We start from the raw sequence: 25,188 nt of genomic DNA, 5'->3' as shown, positions 1-25,188 counted from the left end.
TAAAATTAAAACTGATTTTCTCTCCTTTCAGGTCCAGACAGCTTAAATGTGTGTTTATGAAAATGTGTGACGCACTAGAAACTTTAGGAAAAGTAAAGAATCCCTCACATTTTCTCCCACTACATTTTTTTTATTTGATTTGATTCAGGGCGGAAAACACTGAGCTGGTGGACTGACACGCTGGACACAAACAATAATCCATGTGTGTGGGACATCGGGGGTCAGCGGGATCAAGTCCACATCACATGGTCCACACAGGGTCTCAGCAGTGGAGACCACCGATGATCACACAAGTCAGTGTAAGACTCATCCAAGGGATGAACACTAAAATCATACGCCAAATATTTTCACAGTCAATTAGTTTCTGTGAGTTTTTTGGGGGGGGGCAGGAAATAAAAATTGTGATTTCAGATTCATAATAAATGTTAGATTTATTAGTTTCCTGTTGCAGGTGTGGAGGAGAAACTGTGGAGCCTTCAGTTAGCATCAAAACACATTTAGTTTGTCCATTGTGGGCTTTTGTAAAACTTCCAACAACAAGAAAAATCAATTTGTGCGTCAGTCCACTAGATGGTGAAGTGCTCACTCTCACTCGACCTGTTGCGTGAGTATATCGCAATATGCACCATACAAATACTATCGTGATATATCGTCTCTCTTATTGTACACTAAAATATGAAGTATTTTATCTGCAGCTCATGCCTAAATTTAACATACTGGACCTTAAACTGTGGACATTTTCTGGTTCCTTCGCTCTTCTGTGACGGTAAAACAATGTTTTGGTTCGTGGACAAAACGAAAGACATTTTAGGGATGCATTCATTTTGAGGTTTGGGAAACAGATTTGATACATTCCACCAGTTTCTCCTGCGTTGTAACGCGTCTAAACTACTGATCAAGAGACGAACGAGCAGATCGATGGATGATGAAAATAACGTCAGTTGCAGCCCTAATTCGTCATTTAACAATAAATATATGATGCTACAGGAAACAAATTCTAAACAGAAACATGTCCATCATGTCAGGATGAGACGACACTGATGTCTCCTTACATTATGTACAGTATGGACGTACAATGTGTGCGTGACTATCGATACAGGTAATCGGCTTGTATGTTGGCCGCGATCTCTGCCTCCCACTTGTCTCCGTTATTGAGCAGCTTCTCCTTGTTGTACAGCAGCTCTTCATGAGTCTCGGTGGAAAACTCAAAGTTGGGGCCCTGTGTGAGAGAAAAAGACAATTAACCAGTGTTTGGGAAACACCAACGGACATTTTATGAACCGCACGACGACTCGATTAATCACGAAAATACTCAACACATTCGTCAAACATAAGAATAATCGTTAGTTACAGCCCTAGTTTTAAAATATATAATTCATATAGAACTTCACCTGAAGACCAAGTGCCTTCGTTTTTCATTCCATGGTCTACAGTTTAAACATCTAGCAGAACCTCCAGGATTTTGTCTACTGCTCTCTTAAGTTTCCTATTTATCGAACTGCAGAGAACACGGTTATACTCCACGACAATGGCGACAATAAAATCCGAAGTGAGAGCACTGAGATGAGTAAGAACTGAGCTATCGTGCGCACACACACACCTCCACGATGGCATCCACAGGACACGCCTCCTGACAGAAGCCACAGTAGATGCATTTGGTCATGTCGATGTCGTAGCGAGTCGTCCTCCTGCTGCCGTCTGCGCGAGTCTCAGCCTCGATGGTGATGGCCTGGAGAGAGAGGGTGATGATGATCTGCTGCTTACTATGGATACTCATGTTAAGTCCTTTCAGTCTGTGTGTGTGTGTATTGTGTACACACCTGTGCAGGGCAGATGGCTTCGCACAGCTTGCAGGCAATACAGCGCTCCTCTCCTGATGGATACCTGGTGTAAACATCATTACAAACATGTCGTTCAGTTTACTCTAACTGTAAACTAACTGCTTAAGTAAACTACGTAAAGATACTGTTCTCAGTTGAAACGCAAACCTGAACCAGGACTTTACCTGCTCCAAACCATACTGTGCCAAACCAAACCGTACCATGATGGACACACAGCATTAGTGTGTGTGTGTGTGTGTGTTAGATTACACCAGTGAACTCTCTCTCTCTCTCACCTGCGCAGTGCGTGCTCTCCTCTGAAGCGAGGCGACAGTGGGCCTTTCTCAAACGGGTAGTTGATGGTGGCGGGCTCTCTGAATAGGTAGCTCATGGTCATGCTCAGACCTGACAAAAAACATCATTCATAATGTTATCAACAATAATAACAATGATGACTCATTCACAATAAGAATGTGAACAGAGCGAGGCTCCAGCCATGAAAGAGCGGGTTTGTTTGTTGTTGCTACGAGGACAGCTCCAGAACCCGTGTGTGTGTGTGTGTGTGTGTGTGGTTGAGCTGACCTCTGAAGAGCTCCGTCCACAGCAGCGTCTGAGCAGCTCGGTCTGTTATGGACTTCATGTCTGTGGCGATCTCCTGAGCGTTCACATACTCTGTGGACACACACAGGTCAGATTTAACATGTATTTCACACATCCTGGGGTCCCACACTTGAATTGACATTAAATTCAAGGACTTTTCAAGGACTATCCAGGACCTATTCCCCCCTAAGTTAAGGAGTGAATGTGCCAACAAAGCACATTCACATTCACTAAGCGTCTTTGTCCATGATGGCGAAGTGATGTCCTTGGGATGTTGGGTCAAAGTCAGTCTTTGTAAATGTGTCTTTGGTGAGACAGAGATCTTGGAATTTTCATTTCCAAGACATCACGTCACCATTTTACTCTCTCTCTCTCTTATTCGCTCATTGTTCTGCACGGAATGTCACATCAACGCCAGAGAGAGAGAGAGACAGTGGACAGTGTTTTTTTCTGGTTTATTTGCTCCATAAAACAAAGAAATCAACATATTCAAATGATCACTCGATTAATCGAGAAACAATTAGACAGATGAATTGATTATTAAAATAAGATGCAGCCCTTATTTATGTACATGTATTATGGGCTTATATTTGTACATGGTACAACTATTGTTTATAATAATCAGCTCTCTGGTATTATCTCACATATGTATGTTTTGCTGTACTTACTGAATCCTCCCCTTTGCATGGAGATGCTGAAGGACCTCACCAGATTCTGGCTGGTCACCAAAGAGCCTGCAGTTAAACATAAGAGTATATCAGCATAAATACTGCCGTCAGTGACGTCATCTTTCAGCACGTTTCTCTAAAACCAACCCCTGGGACTCGGACACTCTGACCAAAAAAATGTCTGCCAGCAGAGACGGGAGGGAAAACAGATTTTAATAACAACGACGTCTGTAACAACACTAAATGCGTTCAGTGCATTTTCTCACTCTTAATTGTGTTTAGCTTGCAGGGACACAGGAGCTGGTGGTCTACTTACTAACAGAGGCAGCAGTTGATAAACGTATGCTTAATGTACTTGTTTTAGTGCAGAGGTGTGTAAACACTACAGCAATAAATCAATGAATCGGTTTAAATTGTTTTGGGAAAACACATCAATCAACATTTTCTGGAACAAACAAAAATAATAGCAAGTTGGAGCCATACTTCCTGTAACTTGAGTATAATACGTTGTTGTGTTGTATGTGTATTCAGTTTAAGGTCGCGAATACGACTTTTCTATGGATCCACCACAGGGAATTAACTAGGAATTATTCCGATCTTACCTGGTCTTGGCACACAATGCAGTAAACGCAGTGTTGCAGCCATGACGTTTTTGAACTGAAATTAGACACAAACAATGACAAATTAGGGTTGTTGCTTGGACAAATGCACAACGACCCACACTAATAAATTTGAATACTCTGCACTGTAGTACAATTCTACACAGTGTTTTCAATTTACAGACAGATAGATAGAACAAACAAACAAAATCAACAATAATCAGTGGTGCAAATGAGCCATTTCATGAAAAGTTCTAAAACTATTTGCCAACAATCACGTGCATTTCTTTTACTTACCAGGGGCCATATTCATATTTCTTAATATGTATTTTCTGTAAATTAGACGACCTTTGAAGGCAGCCTGTGCTGTCAGGACAATTACATAAGAATTTTGATCAGAGTTTGTAGAAAATACTATTTTGATGATCGATTAATAGGGTTTGAAGCTTTTTTCATGTTCTTAAATGAGAAGATTTTCTTCATTTCTCTGCCCCATATAACGCATATATAAAGAAATCATTTGGCCACAGGCTGCCATTACATCGCCGTTACATACTGCCGTTTTCATCGCAACATGAACCAAACTCCCAGAGGAATATTTCCAGCATCTTGCTGAATACATTTAACACACGAATTAAGCTCGTTCTTGAAACGAAACACCAGTGAGTCCAAAACAACTCTAACAGGGTGTACCTGATAAAGTGGCCGGTAGCTGACACTCAGGGGACGAACTTAATTGACACTCGGCAGTTAAGCTAGCCCTGACGCTGACCCCGGTGTGCACTACACGACTCAATGACATGAGTCAACAACGCAAATGTCCACGTCCACGTCCACTACACTTCACTTCACTTCACCGAGTTAACACTCGCACACATAGAAGAGCTCACAAATATGCCTGACTTTGTTTTTATTTTGTCAAGTGTTTACTGCTCAGTGCCAAGCTAGCACCGTTAGCAGCCGGTTAGCGCACACACTGTCAAGGACTTTAGCGCAAAGCTCCTTCCAGAAGAACCAAAGGCTAATCTTATCACTTCACGAACACAAACAGTTTAGTAAAGGTTAGATATGTTACTGTGGTGAAAATAATTCCGTGTAAGAAACAGTGTTAAATAAGTTGAAACGCTTTAAAACTCACCGAAACGTCGCTATTTGGCCTTCTGAACCAGAACAGCGGACGAATTAAGGGGACGGACCGTGCGCGTACCGGAAGTTCCAATGCATATTACGTCAAGCCATTACGTTTTTGTTTTTTGTTTTTGTTTTTTTAATTTATATCGTTGTACATGTGTATGCACGTAGTTTTGTTGAACTTGTTATGTTTATTTATCTTATTTAATTAATTTAATAAAAAATTACGGTCGTGTGAGTATGTATTTATTATTAATAATGTTGGTTGATGTAAATAAATGATGCGATTGTGAAAAACAATAAAATAGAAATTACTAAGGAAAACCCAAGTCCTGTTTTTTTGTGTGGATGCCCATTTCCCAATAAATATAATATATATTAGTAAGCCTTAATTATGAGCTACTATGTCACAATTATGCGATACTAAGTCATAATTGTAAGATATTAAGTAAAAATGTTGACATACTTATTCACAATTATGAGATACTAAGTCATGCTGGTAAGATATTAAGTCCTACTTAAAAGATACTGTTGCAATTGTAAGATACTAAGTCGTAATGATGAGAAATTAAGTCACAATTGTGAGAAACTCGTATTATAGTGGTGGACAAAGTTGTAGGAAGTAAATAATCTCTCTCCCTCACACACACACACATGCGTCACTGAAGTTAATGGAGCATGTGTTTTTTAATTGACAATGGTTTTGATGACACGTCCATCTGAGCTTGTCACCACAAACACATAAGAGGCTTTTGTTGAAGGCTGTGGACGGACGGAGAGCTCACTACAACAGTAAGTGATTTTAACCTCATTGTCTCATACAAAACACACGTAAATCATGTTAAAAACTAAATATTTCTAAATCATTTGCACAGTACATTCCATTAAGACTCGCTGGCCACATTATTAGGTACAGATGACACCTAATAAAGTGGCAGGAGTAGCACTCGTATAGTCAGAGATGGTCTTCCTTATACCTGAGTTATAAAGTGTGGTTATTTTATCTATTGTTACCTCTCGATCATCTCAAACCAGTGTGGTCATGCTCCTCAGACCTTCAACAAGGCGTAGCAGAAACTCTGAAAAGTGAAATCACATTTTCTTCCTCATTCTGCCATATACACTATATGATATGATATCGTAAACTGTGCTGTGCTCCTGCAGTGACTGAATGGTTCAATGAGACTGTGTTCATGGAAAATCTGTGGCCAGAGCCAGAGAAGTGGCTGCTGGTGGCCACACTGGCACTGGAGACGTTCATGGGAGTCGTGGGAAACTGTCTTGTTCTACTGGTCAAAGTCATGGTAAAGTACAGAACACCATCAGGGGAAATGGGGACTTCTTCTATCATAGTAGTGACCTATTTTCCTCTTTCATCTTTTCATTTTCAGTGCAGGGGTCAGTTCTGCTGCCGCTACTGGCTTCCTTTCATCAGTCTCACCTTGTCTGATTTAGGTATAAATCACACCAACACCAGAGGATCACACAAGTACAACACACTCACTCACTCACTCACTCGGAGAGCCTGGAGAAAAGCACATGCCAAACACACACAATACACAAACGCACAGATACACAAATAATAACCTTTTGGTTTTAAAACGCTTGCTGCCTCGCCCTGCTGCTCATACCGGGCTCAAACTTCCTTTCCTTCTTCCTCGTGCTTGTTTTCTTCCTGGTCAGTGCTCGTTTCAGGCAATAATTGCTCCAAACAAACAACTGTTGTAACTGCGTGACGTTGTTCAGGCGGTTTGGTGAAAGTGAACCAAACCAAATTAAGGTGTGAAATTATCCTGGTGTGAATGCGACCAAACTGGACTAAATCTGTGGTTCTCAAACCACGTGTTTTTTTTAGGTTGTTCCCTTCTCATCATCTCCGGCTCCCTGATGGCTGTGCTGACAGGAGGTCAGAGGTCACCGTGGTGCGAGGTCGTCAGCCTGCTGAAGTTTGCCTTCATCACCTCGTCTATCGGGAGCATCGGTACCAAAGATCACAGACGTCTCAATGCTGAATCTCTGGTTGCTTTTGTTCCATAAATAACTGAGTTCTACTCTAACTTTTACAGCAGTTCTCTGTGTGCAGCGCTCGATCGGCACGGCGTCCACGCGAGGCGCTCTCTTTGTCGTCACGGCGACAGCATGCTTGGCGGCGTGGGTGAGCGGCGTCGTGTTTGGGAGCGTCCCCGTTGTCTACGCCTGGATCAGGTGAGGTATATGTGCTGTATGTGAGAGGGCAATTGAAAGTGTTTATTCATCCATTCATTCATTCATTCTCTCTCACTTTATCCTCCACATGACCCCCTGCTGGGTCATATCCTGGGATCCTGGAAGAGTCATGAGCACAACGTCCTAAACAATGACGAACTGCAGTGAAAAAGATTTAAAAATCCTGAAAACGTGCGTCGAGCTTGTGACTCGTCCAGTGACCGATCAGTGGCCGGCAGTCTGTTGACGTCACATTTCTGACCACGTTTCAAATCTAAAATAAGACGATGACAAGAACCACTTCCCCCAGGTACGACAGTGCAGAGATGCTGTGCGCCGTCTTCTGGGAGAGCAGCTACTCAGACATGTTGGTCTACATTCTCTGTGCGTTCTCCCTCTGCATCTTCCTCCCCTTCCTCCTCATCATCCTCTGCTCACTGCTCAGATGCTACGGCTCCAACAGGTGAAGCAGCAGAAGTCGTTTTCTATGTCTATTTGAACTTGGTTGATTTTCCAGTGTAGAGCAGTGAATCTCACAACAAGAGCCAATTCATACACAATGACCATTTGAATTTGGTAAAGAAATCATTTCAAAAAGAGATGTTTGGTAAATTAATTCATGTTAAACCTACACACAGATCTTAAGCATAAAGCTTGTAAAAATCTGGAAATAATATTAGGAGAGAAAAGGCTTTTGTTTAAGTTTTCAACTGAATGGAAGTCAACGCAGAGTGTGTGTGTGTGTGTGTGTGTGTGTGTTCTTCCTCTCAGTGATGACGATGATGATGATGACACAGATCTGTCTGCTGTCACTCCTCTACTGGCGGCCTTCTACATGCTCTGCTACACTCCCTTTGTTGTGTCTGAGGTGACTCACTCACTCTCTCACTCACTCACTCACTCACTCACTCACTCTCTCGTGTGTAAACTCCCGTCTTCGTTGTTGTTTGTTGTTTTTCCCGTTGTGTGATCAGCTGATCCTGCTGGGTCGACTGGACCTGTCCCCAGCACCTGATTGGTTGAGGACTCTGTCGTCGGTGATGTCATACCTGGACTGTGGTCTGAATCCTCTGATCTGCTGCTGCCATCAGGACTTCAGGGAGGCGGGTCTAGCCCTGCTGTGGACCAATAGGAGAGCACGGTCGGATGAGCCGGTCCTCACTGGTGTCACTAAACACCTGCAGCTCTAAACACAATTTTATTCTCCTGTAATAAATAAAATATAAACAAGTCATGTTTTCTATACATTTGTGCTATAAATAAAGAAATACAATGAATAATCTAATGTAATAACATATATAAATAAGTCTATTCATAAATTTTTTGTTCCCTCCTTCCTCTGCATCAGCATCCATTTTTGTTCTATTCTTCAAGTGAGGGAGCACAAATAACAAGTGAGGGAGCGTACAGAACAAGTGAGGGAGTGTACAGAACAAGTGAGGGAGCATACAGAACAAGTGAGGGAGCATACCAGCAGAACAAGTGAGGAACATAAAGAACAAGTGAAGGAGCTGCACAGAACAAGTGAGGAGCACAAAGAACAAGTGAAGGAGCGCAAAGAACAAGTGAGGGAGCACAAATGACAAGTGAGAGAGCGAGAACAAGTGAGGGAGCGTACAGAACAAGTGAGGGAGCGTACAGAACAAGTGAGGGAGTGAGGAGAGAACAAGTGAGGGAGTGAACAAAGAACAAGTGAGGGGAAAGAACAACTGAGGAGGAACAAGTGAGGGAAGAACAAGTGAGGGAACGTAAAGAACAAGTGAGGGAGCGCAGAACAAGTGAGAGGAACAAGTGGGAGGGTAAGTAAAGAACAAGTGAAGGAGCGCAGAACAAGTGAGGGAGCGAACAAGTGAGGGAAAAGAACAAGTGAGGGAGCCAAGAACAAGTGAGGGAGAACAAGTGACAGAGTGCAAAGAACAAGTGAGGGAGCAAAAACAAGTGAGAGAGCATAAAGAACAAGTAAGAGAGCGTAAAGAACAAGTGGGGGAGCGCAAAGAACAATTGAGGGAGTGTAAAGAACAAGAGGAGCGTAAAGAACTAGTGAGGAGCTTACAGAACAAGTGAGGGAGAAGAACAAGGAAGCGTGAGGAAAGAACAAGTGAAAAGAACAAGTGAGGGAAAAGAACAAGTGAGAGAGTGTAAAGAACAAGTGAGAGAGTGTAAAGAACAAGTGAGAGAGAGTAAAGAACAAGTGAGGGAGAAGAACAAGTGAGGAAAGAACAAGTGAGAGAGTGTAAAGAACAAGTGAAAGAAAGTGAAGGAGCGAGAACAAGTGAGAAAGAACAAGTGAGGGAGCAAGAACAAGTGAGGGAGCGCAAAGAAAAGTGAGGGAGCACAGAACAAGTGAGGGAGCGCAAAGAACAATTGAGGGAGCACAAAGAAAAAGTGAGGGAGCGTACAGAACAAGTGAGGGAGTGTAAAAAACATGTGCATTTTCAAACAATAAAATACGATATTTTTGAATGATTGAAACGATATTTTATTTGCTTCGTGAAAAGTGTTGTTTGAAAATATTGACACAAATCTATTTCCACATCGTGGAAATAGATTTGAAAGAAGCAATAGAAAGAATAGAAGAATAGAAAGAAGCAAAGAAAATCATTTTCTCTTCCAGAAACACAGATTCAACAAGCTTATATTTGTTTATTTCTTAAATATTAGTTTTTGTCAGTTCAAGGTTCCTCAGATGTTCTGTTCAGCTGTAATGTTCGATAGAAAACGCTCCTGAGTCGCTGGACCTCATGATGGTCTCGTCTTGTCTGAGTGACAGCTGCGTGCGGTATAAACCTTTGCCTTCCATCGGGCTGTCTGACACCTACAGTTCAAGAGAGAGAGAGAGAGATTGTTATTGAATGTAGTTAATGTTTACTGCCACATCTAAAGAACCAGGTATTTTTACCTCTTCAAATTTTTTGGCTTTATATTGCTCAGCTCCTTTCAGGAAGTTCAGCAGTATGATGTCACACAGCACCGTTCCCTACGTGGCAACAAACGTACAACAAAAATGTAACTGACACGTATTGATTCTTCCCTAAAAATTTTTTCAAATCATACATTTCTCTCATGGTTTAGCAAAAGTTTTCAGCGAGTTCAGGCCCAGTTCATCCCATAGCGCGGTGCAGGGTTCCCACAGGGCCTTGACATCCTAAAAAGTTTGTGAATTTGACTGGCCATTGACAGTTTTTGAAAATCACCCCAAATAGACAAGTTTCATGCCCTGCGTTGCTTGATGTAGGTAGACGAGGCCGACACAGGACAAACGTGGACTCATAGTTACTAGCTGTGTTGTGGACGCTGTCCACTGTCTCTCTCTCCACCGTTGACGTGAGATTCCGTGCAGAACAATGAGCGAGTAAAGTTAAGCAAAGACAGAGCAAATGACGACGTGATGTCTGGAAAATGAAGATTCCAACATCTCTGTTTCACCAAAGACTAAATGACAAAGACTGACTTTGACCAATCACACAGATGCAGCAGAGCGTGCTGCAAATCAATAAAAGTGGACGCCATCATGGACGAAGACAAGCTTTTACAATTTGTCCTCCCATCTCAAGCTGTGTCAGCACATTCGGTCATTGAGTTTGAGGAAACATGGTCATGGAAAGTCCTTGAAAAGTCCTTGAATATGATGTCATCCCATGTGTGGGAACCCTGGCAAGACTCAGAACTCCTGCTGTCGTCTTCCGTCCTCTCACTCAAGAAATTAACCAGACTTTAAATGTTGGGGTTCTGGCTGGAGAACCTTCATAGAATGTCCAAAAAAACCCTCTTCAGGGTTGAGTAAACAGTTCTGAGGAAGTAAAACAAAGCCACTCACCACTCCTACTGATGTGAAGGCTGCCACCATGTTGATGAGTGTTGGGATCATGTTGAACTTCCCCGCCTACAAACAAAAGGAAGAATGATTCTGATCTCAGCAGATCTTGTCTGTCTGACATGGTGAGACTATAGTGGAAAGCACCATCAGATGAAGCAGTGGGCCCGAGTTATGAAAGGTCACATACACTTATTCAAGTTTGAAATAACAGTTACAGAAAATATCAGAAGAAGCATTTCCATGTACTGTAACTAGCTTGCTAATATGTGCTAGCACCTCTGCTGTGTCTTTGGTGTGTTGTATTTACATTTATATTTGCTGTAACGAGTGAACACCATATACTCACGTTTCCATTGACCAGAACATCAAACCTGATAGCGTAGGCTTTGACCAGAGTGCGGTAGTCCGTCCCATTCTCCATTTTATAGTATTTGGCAAACCTGTCAATAAAGACAAGTAACAACATTTATATAAAAGTTGAAGTAACAGGATTTGTAAAAAAAAAAAAGGTTTATTGTTAAATTACTCTTTGTTTCTGTCTTTCCTTCCTCTCTCTCTCTCGCACGCTCTTGCTCTGTGTGTGCTCATCATGCAGGTTGCAGGATCCAGATCCAGTTTTGAGGCTATTATTATTATTATTATTATTATCATATCATCAACATTTTTATTATGCTATAATTATAGATGATATCAGTATACATTTTACTTCTATAAACATGTCACGTCTGCTCCTGGTCTCTCTCTTCTGTCTCTACCTCACCTCCCTCTTGTCCTTTGTCTCCACCCCCTTTTTTCTCTCCGCTGATGCCTTTAGTGTTTGCTCACTGTGTGAACTGTTGGGTTTCTCTGATCTCAACGATGTTGTCTTTGTACAGAGCCTTGAGATAATGTATGTTGTGATTTGGCTATACAAATAAAATTCAAATACTTATGTTTAAAGATGACAGCTCACAAGGACAGATGACTTGAGATATTCTGTATCTGCTGATACTGACACATGTTTATGATACTGACTCTTTCCCTTTAATTAAGTATCTTTGCAGATTTGGTAGTTGTTGCCAGTGACGGATTAGCAATAATTCCACTAAAGGGACCTGAAGACAGAGTAGTTGTAGTCAAAAAACCAACAGTAGCATCTGCTCTTTCTCTGAACTGCAATGTGTTCAAAGCTTCCCGTCATGCTGGTTGTGAAGGAGTGAACGGAGCTCAGAGGAGATGTGGAAGTGTTCTTCTCTCTCAGATTACTTGATTTACCTTATGATAAGAGGTTATTAATATTGCTCTCAAAGAAAAATCCAATTTACTGTACCAGTAAAGAGAAAAATGCCAAGTCCTTGCATAACTGTAACTGTATATCTGGTGTAATGGGATCTCATTGCCAACAGCCTGATAAAACATGTTAAACACCAGTACAAAACATTCACGTGCAAGGATGTTTCAGCCTAACGTCGCTGTACGTGGCAAGTTTCTGCAAAATTTAATGACGGTTTTCTGGACTTGAACACATGGAACGTCACAGCAGAGCGTTGTACCTGAAATTGTAGCCAGGTGAAATAGCGTTCTTCTGCGACAAGGCGTCCAGTCGTGTGAACGAGTAAGACGGGTTACACTGGTCGTCTGACTTGTCCAGGTCACACATCCAGCCGATCTTTATTCCGATCACTCCTCCCTGACACACATTTCAAAATGATGAGTTCAACCGCGTCGGTTTGGAATGAAACGTTCGTGCAACTCCTTATGTTGAGGTCATGAGTGACGTGAACCTGACGGCTTACTTACATGTAACATGGAAACAGTTCTAGCACTGCTCGGCTCGACTCGACTCGATTCTTTGCTTTTCCATCAGTGACAGAACCTGGTACCTGGTGCTTTTTTTTAGTCCTTGCTCTGACGAGGTTCCAAGCGAACTGAGCCGATACTACAATGTGACGTGAGCAGACTGCCGGTCACCGATTGGTCAGAGAGTGTCGTCACTGGAGAGTCATGAGTCTGACACAACAATGTCCATCAAAGCTAAAGAGACTCAAAAATCCTGAATACTTGCGATTCAGTTACACCTCACTGGTGTGTGTTTGTGTCGCATAGAAAACCACGAGTAGAGTCGAGCCGAGTAGTGCTAGACCCTTGTGACCGAAAAGCGCCATAAAATCTACGTGGATGTCATAGTTGTAGAGCATGCACTGTACTGCAGTCTCCTGACCCCACCTTGTCTGCCAGTTTGGTGAAGTTCTGCTGTGCGTAGCGGATGACGTCTCCCACCCTGAAGATGGGGCAGTAGGTGTTGTTGACCTTGTCGAAGTTACATTTTGCGATGTAAGCTCCAGTGATAGTCGGAAGGAAGTTCCCCCTGCACACACACACACACACACACACACATCATGTCAGCGAGTCAGACTCAAGTATCATCGTCCTCGTCATCATCATGATTTAAATCATACTTGGTATAGTTGAAGGTTGGGAAGCGGATGCTGTTCTTGATGAAAATGGTAAAATTCTCTACTTCCATCATTGGTGTACTGCGAGAGAAGCACAGGGAGGAACACACACACACACACACACGAACATCAATGTGTTTGCTCTTTTCTTATGAAATTATAACTAAATTATAACTAACTAATAACTATAATTAAAGGGACTGCACAGGATATTTTTGCACGGCGTTGTCTTACGTCTTGATGGTGTCTATCTCAGCAGGACACCACCCTTTTATCTGACACATGCTGATGGTGGCATTGAAGGGAACACACTTCCCAGTGAGAATTCCTGCAGAGGAAAAGAAAATGTGAACAAATAAAAACTGATTTTTTTTTTTTATAATCGTAATATCAATCATGATTGAAGAAGACAACGTGACAGACGTGAGGTCTCACCATATCCTCCTGGTTTGTTGAGGTATCTGGTGCAGTTACTGTCCTGGGTACATATATACTTCTTCTCACTCTGTAACATCCAGTTATGAAATTAAAAAAAAGGGTTAAATAAAAAAGGTTGTAAAACAATGATGAGTCAGTCACCTTTACGATGAGGAATAACTTGTAAAGATTGTGCTTCGAACACAGCTAAACACGTGGGTAGCTTGAAGTGTTGAATTTGTTGTCCGGTTGTCATTGATTCATTCGACTGAGAAAACAAAATAAACTAATCAGAGAGACAGCCGAAACATTAGCAGTGGCCAAATCAACAATTTGGTACAATGCATTGGTGAACTCAGGAACACCAAAAGTCCTGGAAGACCAAGACTAGTAAAGTGAATGATCGTAGAATTGTTCTGATGGTGAAGAGTTTTATAATTAGATATGTATAATTTTTATTACATTTATTAAACAATCATTTATAAAAATGCTTATAATTCTTGCTTATAATGCTTATAATGACCTCAGGACAGTATCCTTGGACTTGGTTCTCTGTCGTGATCATTTTGGTGATGATGCAGAACACTGAAGCTCCCTGTAGTAAACACACAGACACGTGACACATCACTATCACTGATGCACAGTCCAGTCACCGATTAGCACATGCAGCCACCCGCGTACCTGTCCTGGAGTCACGTAGTCGGCTACATCCATGACCTTGTCGTTGTAGATTCCAAAACCTTTGACCTTGGTCATCACCGAGGACTCGATGGCCGTGTCTCTCACCTGGTAGGCCTTCTCATGGACAAAGACCCACCTGAAGGAAACACACACACACACTGTGACTTCATCTGTGACTCACCAACACGACCAAAACACCCTCAAGTATTTGGACGTCTGATCATTACACCAACAGAGACTATAATGACATATACAGAACTTGAATATGGAGTTGGTTGCAGCTTTAACAACTTTCACTTTTCTTAGAAGACTTTCCTTTTAGATGTTGAAGTGTTTCTATGGTGAATTTGTGTCCATTCATTCTGTCGAGCATTGATAAGGACGAGAAGGTTCTGGCTTGCAATCTCTGCTCCAGTTCACCCCAAAGGTGCTGGATGGGATTGAGGTCAGGGCTCTGTGCGGGGCAAGTCGACTTCTTCCACACCAAACTCATCAAACCATGTCTTTATAGTCGTTGCTTTGTGCACTGGGGCTCAGTCAGGATGGAATAGAAAAGGACCTTCCTCAAAGCATAGGATTGTCCAAAATGTCTTGGTATGCTCAAGCGTTAAGATTGTCCTACACTGGAGATAAGAGGGGCCACAGGGTTGATGTAGAGGTGAGCACTCTTGTCTTTGCAGCAAGAAGACCCAAAGGCCTTTCTGTATGGAGTTTGCATGTTCTCCCTGTGTGTGTGGGGGTTTTCTCCCACAGTCCAAAAACATGCAGATTTGGGGATTCGGCAAATTGGACACTCTAAATTGACCGTAGGTGTGAATGTGAGAGTGGACGTCTGTTTGTCTCTGTGTAGCCCTGTCGTTTGCTCTTCTTTAGAACAACAGGTGATGAATTGATGGTGTAGAGAGAAACTCCGCTGACACTTGACTCGTACCGAACAAAGGGATTTTTATTTGTTACAAGTCAAGCATCAGATCAAGCGCTGCAGTTTGCTTGTTTCAGAACAACACCTCTGCCCTCAGAAGAGCAGGATCAACAAAGGTTATCTGACATCATCATCCTATACATCACAGTTGCCCATTTGAGGTATTCCATCTTCAGTATAGAAGCCACCTGCTGATTGACAAAGGAGACCACCAATGGTTCATTGTTCATACAGTGAGGGTCAAACTGTGAGACACGTGCTCAGACAGAGGATCATCATCATCCAGAACACAGCAGCAAGACTTCTGACACCAAACTGAACGACCTTCAAAATCCTTTTAGCAGTCCACTTAATGTTTAAGCCTGGCAATCATTTCTGATTACAACCGCATCAGCTTCTTCTGACCGCCCTCACAATCAGATTAAGGAGGAGTGAGTGGCCGGTATCACTGCTCCTCTGCTGCAGAACAAGCTACCTGTTGTGCTGCGATCTCTCGCGACTGTCTCCACATTTAACCAAAAAAGCTTAAAACTGGGTCTAGCAACGATTCTGCCCTCCTGTAGTCACTCTGCACTCACATTTAATTGACACAAACAAGTAACAACAAAACATGACTGGATTAATGCAAAAAAAGAAACTAATAAAGATATTACTGGAAACAAAGGAGTGAGGTGAGTGAGTGAGCGGTAAAAAACGTGTAATCTTCCGCCCCATACCCCATTGTCTACACCTGTAACTATAAAGAAAGCGCTATACCGCCACCAATGGAGACCTGACAAAACCTAAAAGACTCACAAATAAACAGATGTGGCTCCTACACTGGGCACTTGGGTGCATCTGTTTCTACATGAGTTTACAATTGATGTGTTTAAACGCCTTCTTTGCCTTCTGTTGTAAAATCACATTGAATTAAATGTACTTTCTACTTGAAATAAGCATTAATTTGAATTTTAATGCTTTGAAATGATGTATAATTCTCAGCGACATAAAACCACATTAGAGATTGCTTTATATTGATTTTTTGGTGTGTTATATTATTTTATTTCATTATTATTACAACAAAATAAACAGTATATTTCATTTAACACTGAAAGGACATCTCTCGCAGTGTTTGTTTGACAACCACTTGGACTTAAAGATGGGAATTGTGACACTGCCGTCTCGCCGAGTAAAACAACACAAAGTACACATAAAGTATATCCTGGATATATATGTCATGCGTCCCAATTTCCTTCAACTGCTTTTCACTTTTCACTTTATCTATTGTCCATCAAAAATACATTTGTCTTACAGTCTAACCTTCACTTCTAGTTTGGAATCCAACAAATGTGAACCAGACTCTTGTAAACAGTGTATAATTCCATTAAAGAATCAAGAAGGAACACGGGCACTCACCCAATGAAGTAAGTGATGATGAGAAGTTGGACAACGCGGTTGATGATGCCGATGGTCCAGCTCTTCACCACCACTGACTTGGTGGTTTCATAGGTGAAGAAGTCTGTGATACAAGACCACATTCTTGCAATGTGTGTGTGAGTGTAGAACGATAAACTAAAAAAATTCTGAAAAACAAAGAAAATCCGGCTTTTTTGTTTGTGTGTCCGTCAGCAGTGATTGTCCCAAACTGTGGCTGATGCCAGAAAAACAGGGAGAGGATTAAAGATATGTCCTCGTATTCATGGAAAAAAGAAAATCCAGAGTCTCAGCTAATGCTCATGTATGATGACCACTGACGAGTCGTGTGTTGAACGCTTGTGTCTATGATCTGTCTTCACCTTTTCTTCCAGTGTCTTATTTCCTCCCTCCCCCTCTCACTCTCTCTGTCTCTCTGGTTCTTTCATGATTATCTGAATTCCTTCCTCCCTTCTTCCACTCAGTGCATAATCTACGTATGTTTGTTTTGGGTTTTTTCATCCACAGATTTTTACAAAAAAATCAAAACATAATCTATAAAAACATTATTTACCAACAAACCAAGAAACTAAGTAAAAGGAATACACAGAGAGCAGCATTTTTCTGCATTTCTACAGTTATTGTGTGACCACTGAAAGTTATGACTACCATTGGTGTCATGACCAAGAAAGTTGCTGGTGTTTAGTTGTTGTCTTGTGGTTCCTGTTTTATTCTGAAGTTTCAGGTAACTTGCTCCCTCCCCTTGTGTCTTCCTGCCAGTCTGATTGTCTGCCCCGCCCTGATTGTTTCCACTTGTTTCCTCCAGCTTGCTACTTTGTCAAGCCTTTGTTTTTTCTAGTAGTTTTTCCCTTGAGAAAGAATGTTTTTGTTTCTTAGCTTTCCTCCAAAGAGTGACGTTTTGTTTGTTAGCTTTAGCCGTCTTTTATTAGTTTTTCCCTCTTAGGAGTGTTTTTTTTTCACTTTGTTTATTTTTCACTTCGTCTCCCGAGTCGTGCAACTGGGTCCAAGTCCTTGTCCAGGTGTGACAATTGGGTGGCTTTGACATGTGGCGTCCCTCAGGGGTCTATTCTTGGACCCCTTCGCTTTTGTGTCAAATTCTGCAAAACAGAAAAAACACTATATGGACAAAAGTATTTGGCCACACCTGTTCAGTATTTAATTCAGGGTCCTTTTCTATTCCAACACGACTGTCAGAAGTCAGTATTATTGTTTGGTCCACCTTTCAGTTTATTAAGCTATTTGTCCTGATCACGTTCCTGTTGAGTGAGAAACGTAAAAGTATCAAAGACTCACCGGGATCAAAAAAGGAAAACAAGGCAATACCTTGGTTTTGATTTAACAGAAGCACAGGACAGTTTTTCTCCATATACACTGTGAGAATAGGAACAAAAACCTAAACCTTTTATTTTATTTTATTCTTTGTCGTGTGCTCGCCCTGGACAGGGGTTTGGTTCGGGGGGGCCCTGGTTTGTCCTGGACACAAGTAAGGGGGGCCTCAAGGAAAAAAGGTTGGGGACCACTGCTCTACAGAATGAATGGACACAAATTCACATAGAAAGACTTTAGAATCTTAAAGGAAAGTCTTCAATGAAGAGTGGAAGCTGTCAAAGCTGCAAAGGGAACAACTCCAACTATGTGTGTGTTTGAATTGGTGTAAGAATAATTTTGACCATATAATGTATATTGAGCACTGTCCTCCGATGACTGCAGTCCACAGTCCAGAGCAAGTTTCCTTCAAATAAATCAGGAGAACCCTGATGTGATTTATTTGGATTGCTGTTTGTAAAAACCTCAAGTAACTCTCTCTCAAAACCATAGACGAAGTATATCGCCTGGAACAAAGACCGATTGAAGGGATACTTAGCTTAGTTTCAGTAGTCCTGTAAGATACTCAGAAAAGTCCAAATGCACACTGAGAAATGCTTGGATCTGGCTTAAATCTTACTCAGCTGTGTTGGCCACACCCCTGTAGTCAATGAGACCGGCTCAGGAGAAACTTAATCATTCAGCAACAATAACAACTTTAACCTTAACTTAGCAGACAAGATAACCTTAGATAGCAACAACAAACTTTCACCTTAACTAAAAAGACAAGTAAAAAGTCAAACCCAGTTAGATACAACAGCAACCAATAAGAAAAACCTATGACGGGATACTAAGCTTAGTTTCAGTAGTCCTGTATTTCCACCGGCTCTACTCGGCTCGCCACGGCACGGTTTAAGTAGCGTTTCCACTAGCATAGCACCTGGTACCAGCTACTATTTTTAATACCTGGTCCAGCGAGGTTCCAAAAGTGTGCTGAGTAGGTAACTATGCGATGATTGATCAGACTGCCGGCCACTGACTGGCCAGAGTGCCGTCACAGGAAGAGACGTCCCACACAGAAATCACTGGTTACAGCTTCGGTATGAAGACGATCGTCGGACATTGGAAGCAGCAGAAGACCACACTTGATTTACATATGATACTGAAGGGAGTGACAGGTAGGAAAGTATTTTTTTGGGACATTTGAATGCGTCTTCCTTTACACAGACAGACGTGCTGCATTTGATAAATATTTGATGGTTCAAAGCGCATTATGTCAATCAGGTCGAAGGTGGACCACAGTGAGTGGAGCAGGCAACCTCATGCACCACTTTTTACATCAAATACTCACCGCTAACATATCCTCGGTATAACATTTCACCATAATCCAATCACAGCCGCAGCTTCACTCTAATGGCATCTAGACTCCTATGCCTCCATTATACAGCAGTCACTTACGATAAGTCAATAATGGACTGCCATTGGATGAGAACCAGGAAGTGGTGGAATATCTTTAATTCTTTTCTCGGTCTTTCTTTCTGTCTTTGAATCAGATACGAGGTTTAGATAAAGTGCAGGAGGGAGTGGAAATCATGGCAGAGAGGAAAAACGGGCGCAGCTTGTAAAAAGAAAAAGGACTGAATGAAGTAAAACAGGAAAACAACTGTTTTTTGGATGTTTTACATATAGACTGTTTATAATAATGGTTGTAGTCTACTTCATGGGCTAATGACTAATTTCCACCGGCTCTACTCGCCCCGCCACAGTTTAAGTAGTGTAAGAGACATACAGGCTGAAGATGAGCAGCACGGTGTGTTAGAGTGTGTGTGTGTTGCAGAGGGCGTGGTTCACCTGGGAGTGGGCGTGTGCACGGTGCGGAAGTGTGTGTGCGTAAAGGTGGGCACTCACCGGTGACGCAGAGAGAGAGAGAGAGAGAGTCAGGGTTGGGAGTAGCCGTAATTTTTGTTGACCGCTACCGCTACTCATTCATTCATTTATCACCCTTTTTTCCTGTTTAATCCGCCAGTCTCATTTTTATGTTTATCCATCCTTGCTGCGCTGTTTTGTTACAATAAATGCACCTAAGCATATTTGGATCTCAGCGTATCTTTATCATAATCTACTATAGCGCGTTACAAATCTACGTACCTGAGGACCCAAACCTCATAGACTCTCAGCGGCTAAAAGGTTTGTGTTTGGAAGCCGCAACATTTGTCAACAAAAAATCTTGGCGTTTAATGAAAATCATCAAGCCGCATCAAAGAACCAAGTCGTCCCGCACCGACTAGCCCGAGAACAAAGGAGCCACAGCTAAGTGCCACACCACGCCAAACATTTACCTGGGAACAGGTAGGCCTGAACCTGTTAATGTTTGTGGATTAAGGAATCCGCTTCGATTGGAATGCATTGAGTCAAATGAGGACAATGTATTAAATGGATACGCTGGTTGCATTGGCGCATTGATGGTGGCGCATATTCTCCGTGCTTTAATGGATTGTGATGTCGGGACTTTGTGGCATGTGGCGGCTGATGTTGTTTAAAGACCTACTGCTTGTTGAAATGCTTGGATCGAATCCGCTCTGTCAATGAATTTAAATACCACGTCTATGGATGGATTTGAATACGCTCTTGAATGAAATGTGATTGTGTTGTTTCATACAAAAATACAATCTAACGAAAATGAGTCAAATAAACGCTGATGCTGAATGTTCAAACATGGAACGTGAAAAGAGGGAAATCAAACTGACGGCCAAAGCAATGGAAAATAAAATTGAACGGTCGCAGCATGAGCGCAAAGGTGCCGTTAATAAAATCAAAGAGCTTATTCCGCAAATAAAAACGCACATGAAATCAAAAGAAAATGTAACTGAAATCCCCTCACAACTGAATAACTTGAATGCACTGTGTAAAAAGGCCACTGACCTGCACAACGAAGTATTGCAACTTCTTCCTGATGATGAACATAAAAAACAAAAAGAGTGGTTTTCTAGCATTATGGATTACAGTGATGCATTCAAGGAACAAGTGGAAAAATGGATAAAGGAAAATCCGCATGAAAACTCAAATGAATTACCACTACAGACAAATACTTCTGAGCAACCAACAAAGGAAATAAATTATGCAGAACAAATTCCTGTCGAAAAAAGTAAGGATTTGTCTGTTGCTGACCCTCCAGTATCTGTTTCCACTGGACAAGATCCTCAGGATGAACTACAGCCCTGTGACAGCATCTCAAATGCAACCAAGAAATCACGCTCACATCATTCCTCATCCTTGGCTTCACGCTCATCTGCTCGCTTAAAAACTGAAACAAATCTTGCAATTTTGGCAATAAAACAAAAGGCATTAAAGGAAAAACATGCATTGGATGAAGAGGAGTTAAAGCTACGCAAAAGAAGAGAACAGCTTTTACTGGAGAATGAAATCACTGAGGAAATGGCAAAACTAAGTGTTATAAAATCACAAAGCAGTGTTGGCAGTAAATCAAAGTCAAAGGTTTCAGATGGGATGAACTCATACTATGAAAAGACATGCTCAAAACAACAACTTAACAAAAATGCTATGGAATTTGTCCCATCACTGCCAGTTAAACTAAAATCCAACGCAATTGAAACCACACAGACAGTTGTGAAGCCTAAAGTCACTCACTTACCTGACATAAAACATCTCCCAGGTCCTTCTTACATGCTCCAACGTTATCTAACCATTCCTGAAGATCCTGTGACCAATGTCACACAAACTGATGCATCACAAAATGACAGTGTGCTGGACATAATGAGAAAACAAAATGAAATTTCAACATTCTTGATGCAACAACAATGCCTCTCAGCACTCCCAAAAAGGGAAATTCCCATTTTCGATGGTAACCCACTCAAATACCATTCGTTTATTAAAGCATTTGAAAATGGAGTTGAGCGAAACACCAGTAACAACTGTGACAGACTCTACTTCCTTGAACAATACACCAAAGGGCATGCAAAGGGACTAGTGAGGAGCTGTCAGCACATTGAGTCGAGTAGAGGATATGTGAAGGCGAAGGCTCTATTGAAAGAGCACTATGGCAATGAGCAAAAGGTGGCAGCAGCATACATGGAGAGAGCTTTGTCATGGCCCACTATTAAAACAGAAGATGTGAAAGCCCTCCAGGAGTACAGCCTCTTTCTGCGTGGATGCTGCAACGCTTTGGAGGATGTGCAGTATTTAAGTGATCTGGACACACCCACAATCATTAAAAAACTGCCGTACAAACTCCGAGACCGCTGGAGGTGCGACGCATGTGACCTGCAGGAAAGGTACAATAGGAGAGCAAGGTTTGTGGATATTGCCAACTTTGTTGAAAAACAGGTAAAAATCTTGACAGACCCTGTGTTTGGAAACATTCAGGACACTGTTATAACAACTAAACAAATGAAACACAAACCTCCCCCTCGCTCCAGCATCAGAGGAACCAGCTTCGCTACCACAGTGAATCGTGTGGAGAGAACAGCTCAACCTGTGAAAGCTACATACATAAAACCACCAGCCAAGAAGATCTGTCCCTGCTGCACCGGAGGACACACATTGGATGTGTGTGCGCGGTTGGAAAAAATGGCACACAAAGAGAAAATTGACTTCCTGAAGGAAAATGGTGCTTGTTTTCGCTGCCTGTGTATAGGACACATAAGCAAAAATTGCCAAAGGAAGATTTCCTGCTCGAAGTGTGGCCTAAGACATCCAACTGTGCTCCATAAGGATAGTGTGGCAACGGCAGAACCAGCTGAGAGAAGCATCCAGGTTACAGTGGACGACACCTTGGTTTCCAGTGGGCTTACAGGGGCTGGTGAGATGGATTGCAAGCTTCCTATCGTGCCGATCCAAGTGAAGGCGAAGAAGGGCAATAAAATCATTCTCACATACGCCCTTTTGGACCAGGGAAGTACTGCGGTGTTCTGTACTGAGAGTCTGAAGCAGAAGCTCAATTTGTCTGGGAAGAGAGCCAACATTCTTCTCAGGACCATGGGGCAGGAGAAGGTGGTCAGTAGCTACATTGTGCCAGAGCTGGAGGTGGCAGCACTTGAAGATGACAGCTTCATTGAGTTGCCAAAAGCGTATACTCAGTTGTCAATGCCAGTCCACAAAGCAAACATACCCACAAATAAGGATCTGACAAGGTGGCCATATTTAAAACACATCTCCTTACCACAGATTGAGGCTGGAATTGAGTTGCTGATTGGAACGAATGTTCCACGAGCCATGGAACCGCTGGAAGTTATCCGCAGTGAGCACAATGGACCCTACGCTATAAGGACGGCGCTGGGCTGGACGGTAAATGGACCACTGACAGGAAACGGTGGAGAGGCCAATTACTGTGAGCAGCCAGTAACTGTGAACCGTGTGTCCATTGTAAATTTGGATGAACTGTGGCAACAGCAATTTAAGATGGACTTTCCAGAATCTGCTGTGGAGGAACAAGTGGGTCTGTCCAGGGAAGATCTGAGGTTCATGGACATGGTCACAAAGTCAGCCAAACATGTCAATGGTCACTACCAGGTCGCCCTGCCTTTGAAAAATCCAAACGTCAGCATGCCAAATAACAGGAAAGTGGTGGAACAGCGTCAAACCCATCTGAAGAGGAGGCTCCAGAGGGATCCAGTGTTTTACAGGGAGTATAACACCTTTTTTAACGATCTACTTGGTAAAGGTTATGCTGAAAAGGTTCCTGATGCAGAGCTGGAAAGAAGTGATGGCAGGGTCTGGTACATACCGCACCATGGTGTCTACCACCCGACAAAGGGAAAGCTCAGAGTTGTTTTTGATTGTGGTGCCAGTTACAAAGGACAATCTCTGAATGAAGAGCTGTTGCAAGGGCCCAATCTAACCAGCTCACTGATTGGAGTTGTGACCAGGTTCAGGAGGGAACCTGTGGTCATCATGGCTGACATAGAAGCTATGTTTCACCAGGTGCAAGTGCCCCCAGATGATGCTGATCTGCTGCGATTCCTCTGGTGGTCACAAGGAGACTTGAACCAAGCACCATGTGAATACAGGATGAAGGTACATCTTTTCGGAGCTACATCCTCCCCTAGCTGCGCCAACTTTTCCCTCAGGAAATGTGCAGAGGATTTTGGACATGAGCATAAGGAGGAGACAGTGGACAAGCTGCAGCACTGCTTTTATGTGGACGATTGTTTGGTGGCAGTTGCAACAGAGGAGGAGGCACTGATCCTCTGTCATGAGCTCATGTCTCTGTGCGCTAAAGGGGGATTCTGTTTGACCAAGTGGCACAGTAACAGATCTGAAGTGCTCAAGACCATCCCAGGGCCCCGCAGAGCTAAAGGCATGGAGCAGTTGGACCTGGACCGGGAGTTTGTGCCCATTGAAAGAGTGCTGGGTGTAGAGTGGTGTATCAAGTCAGACACCTTTAAATTCAAAATTGTATGGAAGGACAGACCACTCAACCGCAGAGGCATCCTTTCTACTGTAAGCTCCATTTATGACCCTCTGGGCATGTTAAGTCCCCTTGTTCTGACAGCAAAAAGGATCTTGAGGGATTTGTGCAGAAGAGGAGTTGGTTGGGATGATCCCATACCAGAGACTGTCTCCAAAGAGTGGCTTAAGTGGGTGCAAGGGCTCCACCTACTGGACAACTTTGAGTTGCCCAGATGTCTAAAACCTCTGGAGTTTGGAGATGTTATTACTGCACAACTACACCATTTCTGCGATGCTTCTGAGGAAGGCTATGGTACAGTCACTTACCTGCTGTTACAGAATGAGCACCTCCAAATGCACAGTGCTTTCATTATGGGAAAGGCTCGTGTTGCTCCACTAAAGACAGTTACAATTCCAAGAATGGAACTGATTGCTGCAACAATGGCCAGTCGCATGGATGTCCTGTGGAAGAAAGAACTACACATGAGTCTTCAGGAATCTGTGTTTTGGACTGATAGTGCTTCTGTGCTGAAATACATTAACAACGAAAGCTCCAGATTTAAGGTGTTTGTTGCCAATCGTGTTTCGGAGATCCTGAAATCATCTCACCCCGCTCAGTGGAGGTACGTGGATACAGCTTCAAATCCAGCAGACGCAGCATCCAGAGGGCTCAAAGTGGAGGCATTTCTGAAGGACAGACTCTGGTTAACAGGACCTCCGTTTCTTTGCCAACCTGAAACAGAATGGCCTGTGAACCCTGAGCCTGT

At 42.5% G+C, this 25,188-nt stretch overlaps 3 protein-coding genes across 3 annotated transcripts; 1 reads left to right on the top strand and 2 right to left on the bottom strand.

The window, feature by feature from the left end:
• Nucleotides 1-114: 114 nt before the first annotated feature.
• Nucleotides 115-4,883, bottom strand: ndufs8a (NADH:ubiquinone oxidoreductase core subunit S8a). The gene is made up of 8 exons (XM_044028107.1): nucleotides 4,826-4,883; nucleotides 3,691-3,745; nucleotides 3,089-3,154; nucleotides 2,403-2,492; nucleotides 2,117-2,225; nucleotides 1,821-1,884; nucleotides 1,601-1,729; nucleotides 115-1,219 (listed from the first exon to the last, which is right to left on the bottom strand). Exons 2-8 carry the CDS (start codon nucleotides 3,731-3,733, stop codon nucleotides 1,088-1,090), a joined length of 633 nt encoding a protein of 210 aa, XP_043884042.1. The 5' UTR covers nucleotides 3,734-3,745; nucleotides 4,826-4,883; the 3' UTR covers nucleotides 115-1,087.
• A 695-nt stretch (nucleotides 4,884-5,578) lies between these two features.
• Nucleotides 5,579-8,226, top strand: si:dkey-9i23.8 (parapinopsin). The gene is made up of 8 exons (XM_044029358.1): nucleotides 5,579-5,610; nucleotides 5,983-6,122; nucleotides 6,210-6,273; nucleotides 6,674-6,799; nucleotides 6,885-7,023; nucleotides 7,334-7,486; nucleotides 7,795-7,891; nucleotides 7,998-8,226. Coding segments are annotated over exons 1-8 (936 nt in total). The 5' UTR covers nucleotides 5,579-5,609; the 3' UTR covers nucleotides 8,214-8,226.
• Nucleotides 8,227-9,605: 1,379 nt separating this feature from the next.
• On the bottom strand, nucleotides 9,606-17,222 carry p2rx3b (purinergic receptor P2X, ligand-gated ion channel, 3b). The gene is made up of 12 exons (XM_044027706.1): nucleotides 16,691-17,222; nucleotides 14,374-14,509; nucleotides 14,216-14,287; nucleotides 13,711-13,780; nucleotides 13,510-13,603; nucleotides 13,279-13,356; nucleotides 13,046-13,187; nucleotides 12,373-12,509; nucleotides 11,187-11,280; nucleotides 10,841-10,906; nucleotides 9,923-10,000; nucleotides 9,606-9,838 (listed from the first exon to the last, which is right to left on the bottom strand). Exons 1-12 carry the CDS (start codon nucleotides 16,810-16,812, stop codon nucleotides 9,719-9,721), a joined length of 1,209 nt encoding a protein of 402 aa, XP_043883641.1. The 5' UTR covers nucleotides 16,813-17,222; the 3' UTR covers nucleotides 9,606-9,718.
• Between the last annotated feature and the right edge of the window lie 7,966 nt (nucleotides 17,223-25,188).

The sequence above is a fragment of the Solea senegalensis genome, linkage group LG6, assembly GCF_019176455.1.
Source record: "Solea senegalensis isolate Sse05_10M linkage group LG6, IFAPA_SoseM_1, whole genome shotgun sequence".
NCBI lineage: Eukaryota > Metazoa > Chordata > Actinopteri > Pleuronectiformes > Soleidae > Solea > Solea senegalensis.
This window is presented reverse-complemented; position numbering and strand designations above follow the sequence as displayed.

Coding starts and splice junctions, on each gene's coding strand:
- si:dkey-9i23.8 (XM_044029358.1), top strand. Junction 6,274..6,673: donor TCTCACCTTGTCTGATTTAG/GTATAAATCACA, acceptor TGTTTTTTTTAG/GTTGTTCCCTTCTCATCATC. Junction 7,487..7,794: donor AGATGCTACGGCTCCAACAG/GTGAAGCAGCAG, acceptor TCTTCCTCTCAG/TGATGACGATGATGATGATG.
- p2rx3b (XM_044027706.1), bottom strand. CDS start 16,812: ATGTGGTCTTGTATCACAGACTTCTTCACCTATGAAACCACCAAGTCA. Junction 13,357..13,509: donor GAGATAGACACCATCAAGAC/GTAAGACAACGC, acceptor CTTCTCTCGCAG/TACACCAATGATGGAAGTAG. Junction 10,001..10,840: donor CCTTCACATCAGTAGGAGTG/GTGAGTGGCTTT, acceptor GTTGCCACGTAG/GGAACGGTGCTGTGTGACAT.
- ndufs8a (XM_044028107.1), bottom strand. CDS start 3,733: ATGGCTGCAACACTGCGTTTACTGCATTGTGTGCCAAGACCAG. Junction 1,730..1,820: donor AAGCCATCTGCCCTGCACAG/GTGTGTACACAA, acceptor CTCTCTCTCCAG/GCCATCACCATCGAGGCTGA. Junction 1,220..1,600: donor CTGTGGATGCCATCGTGGAG/GTGTGTGTGTGC, acceptor TCTCTCACACAG/GGCCCCAACTTTGAGTTTTC.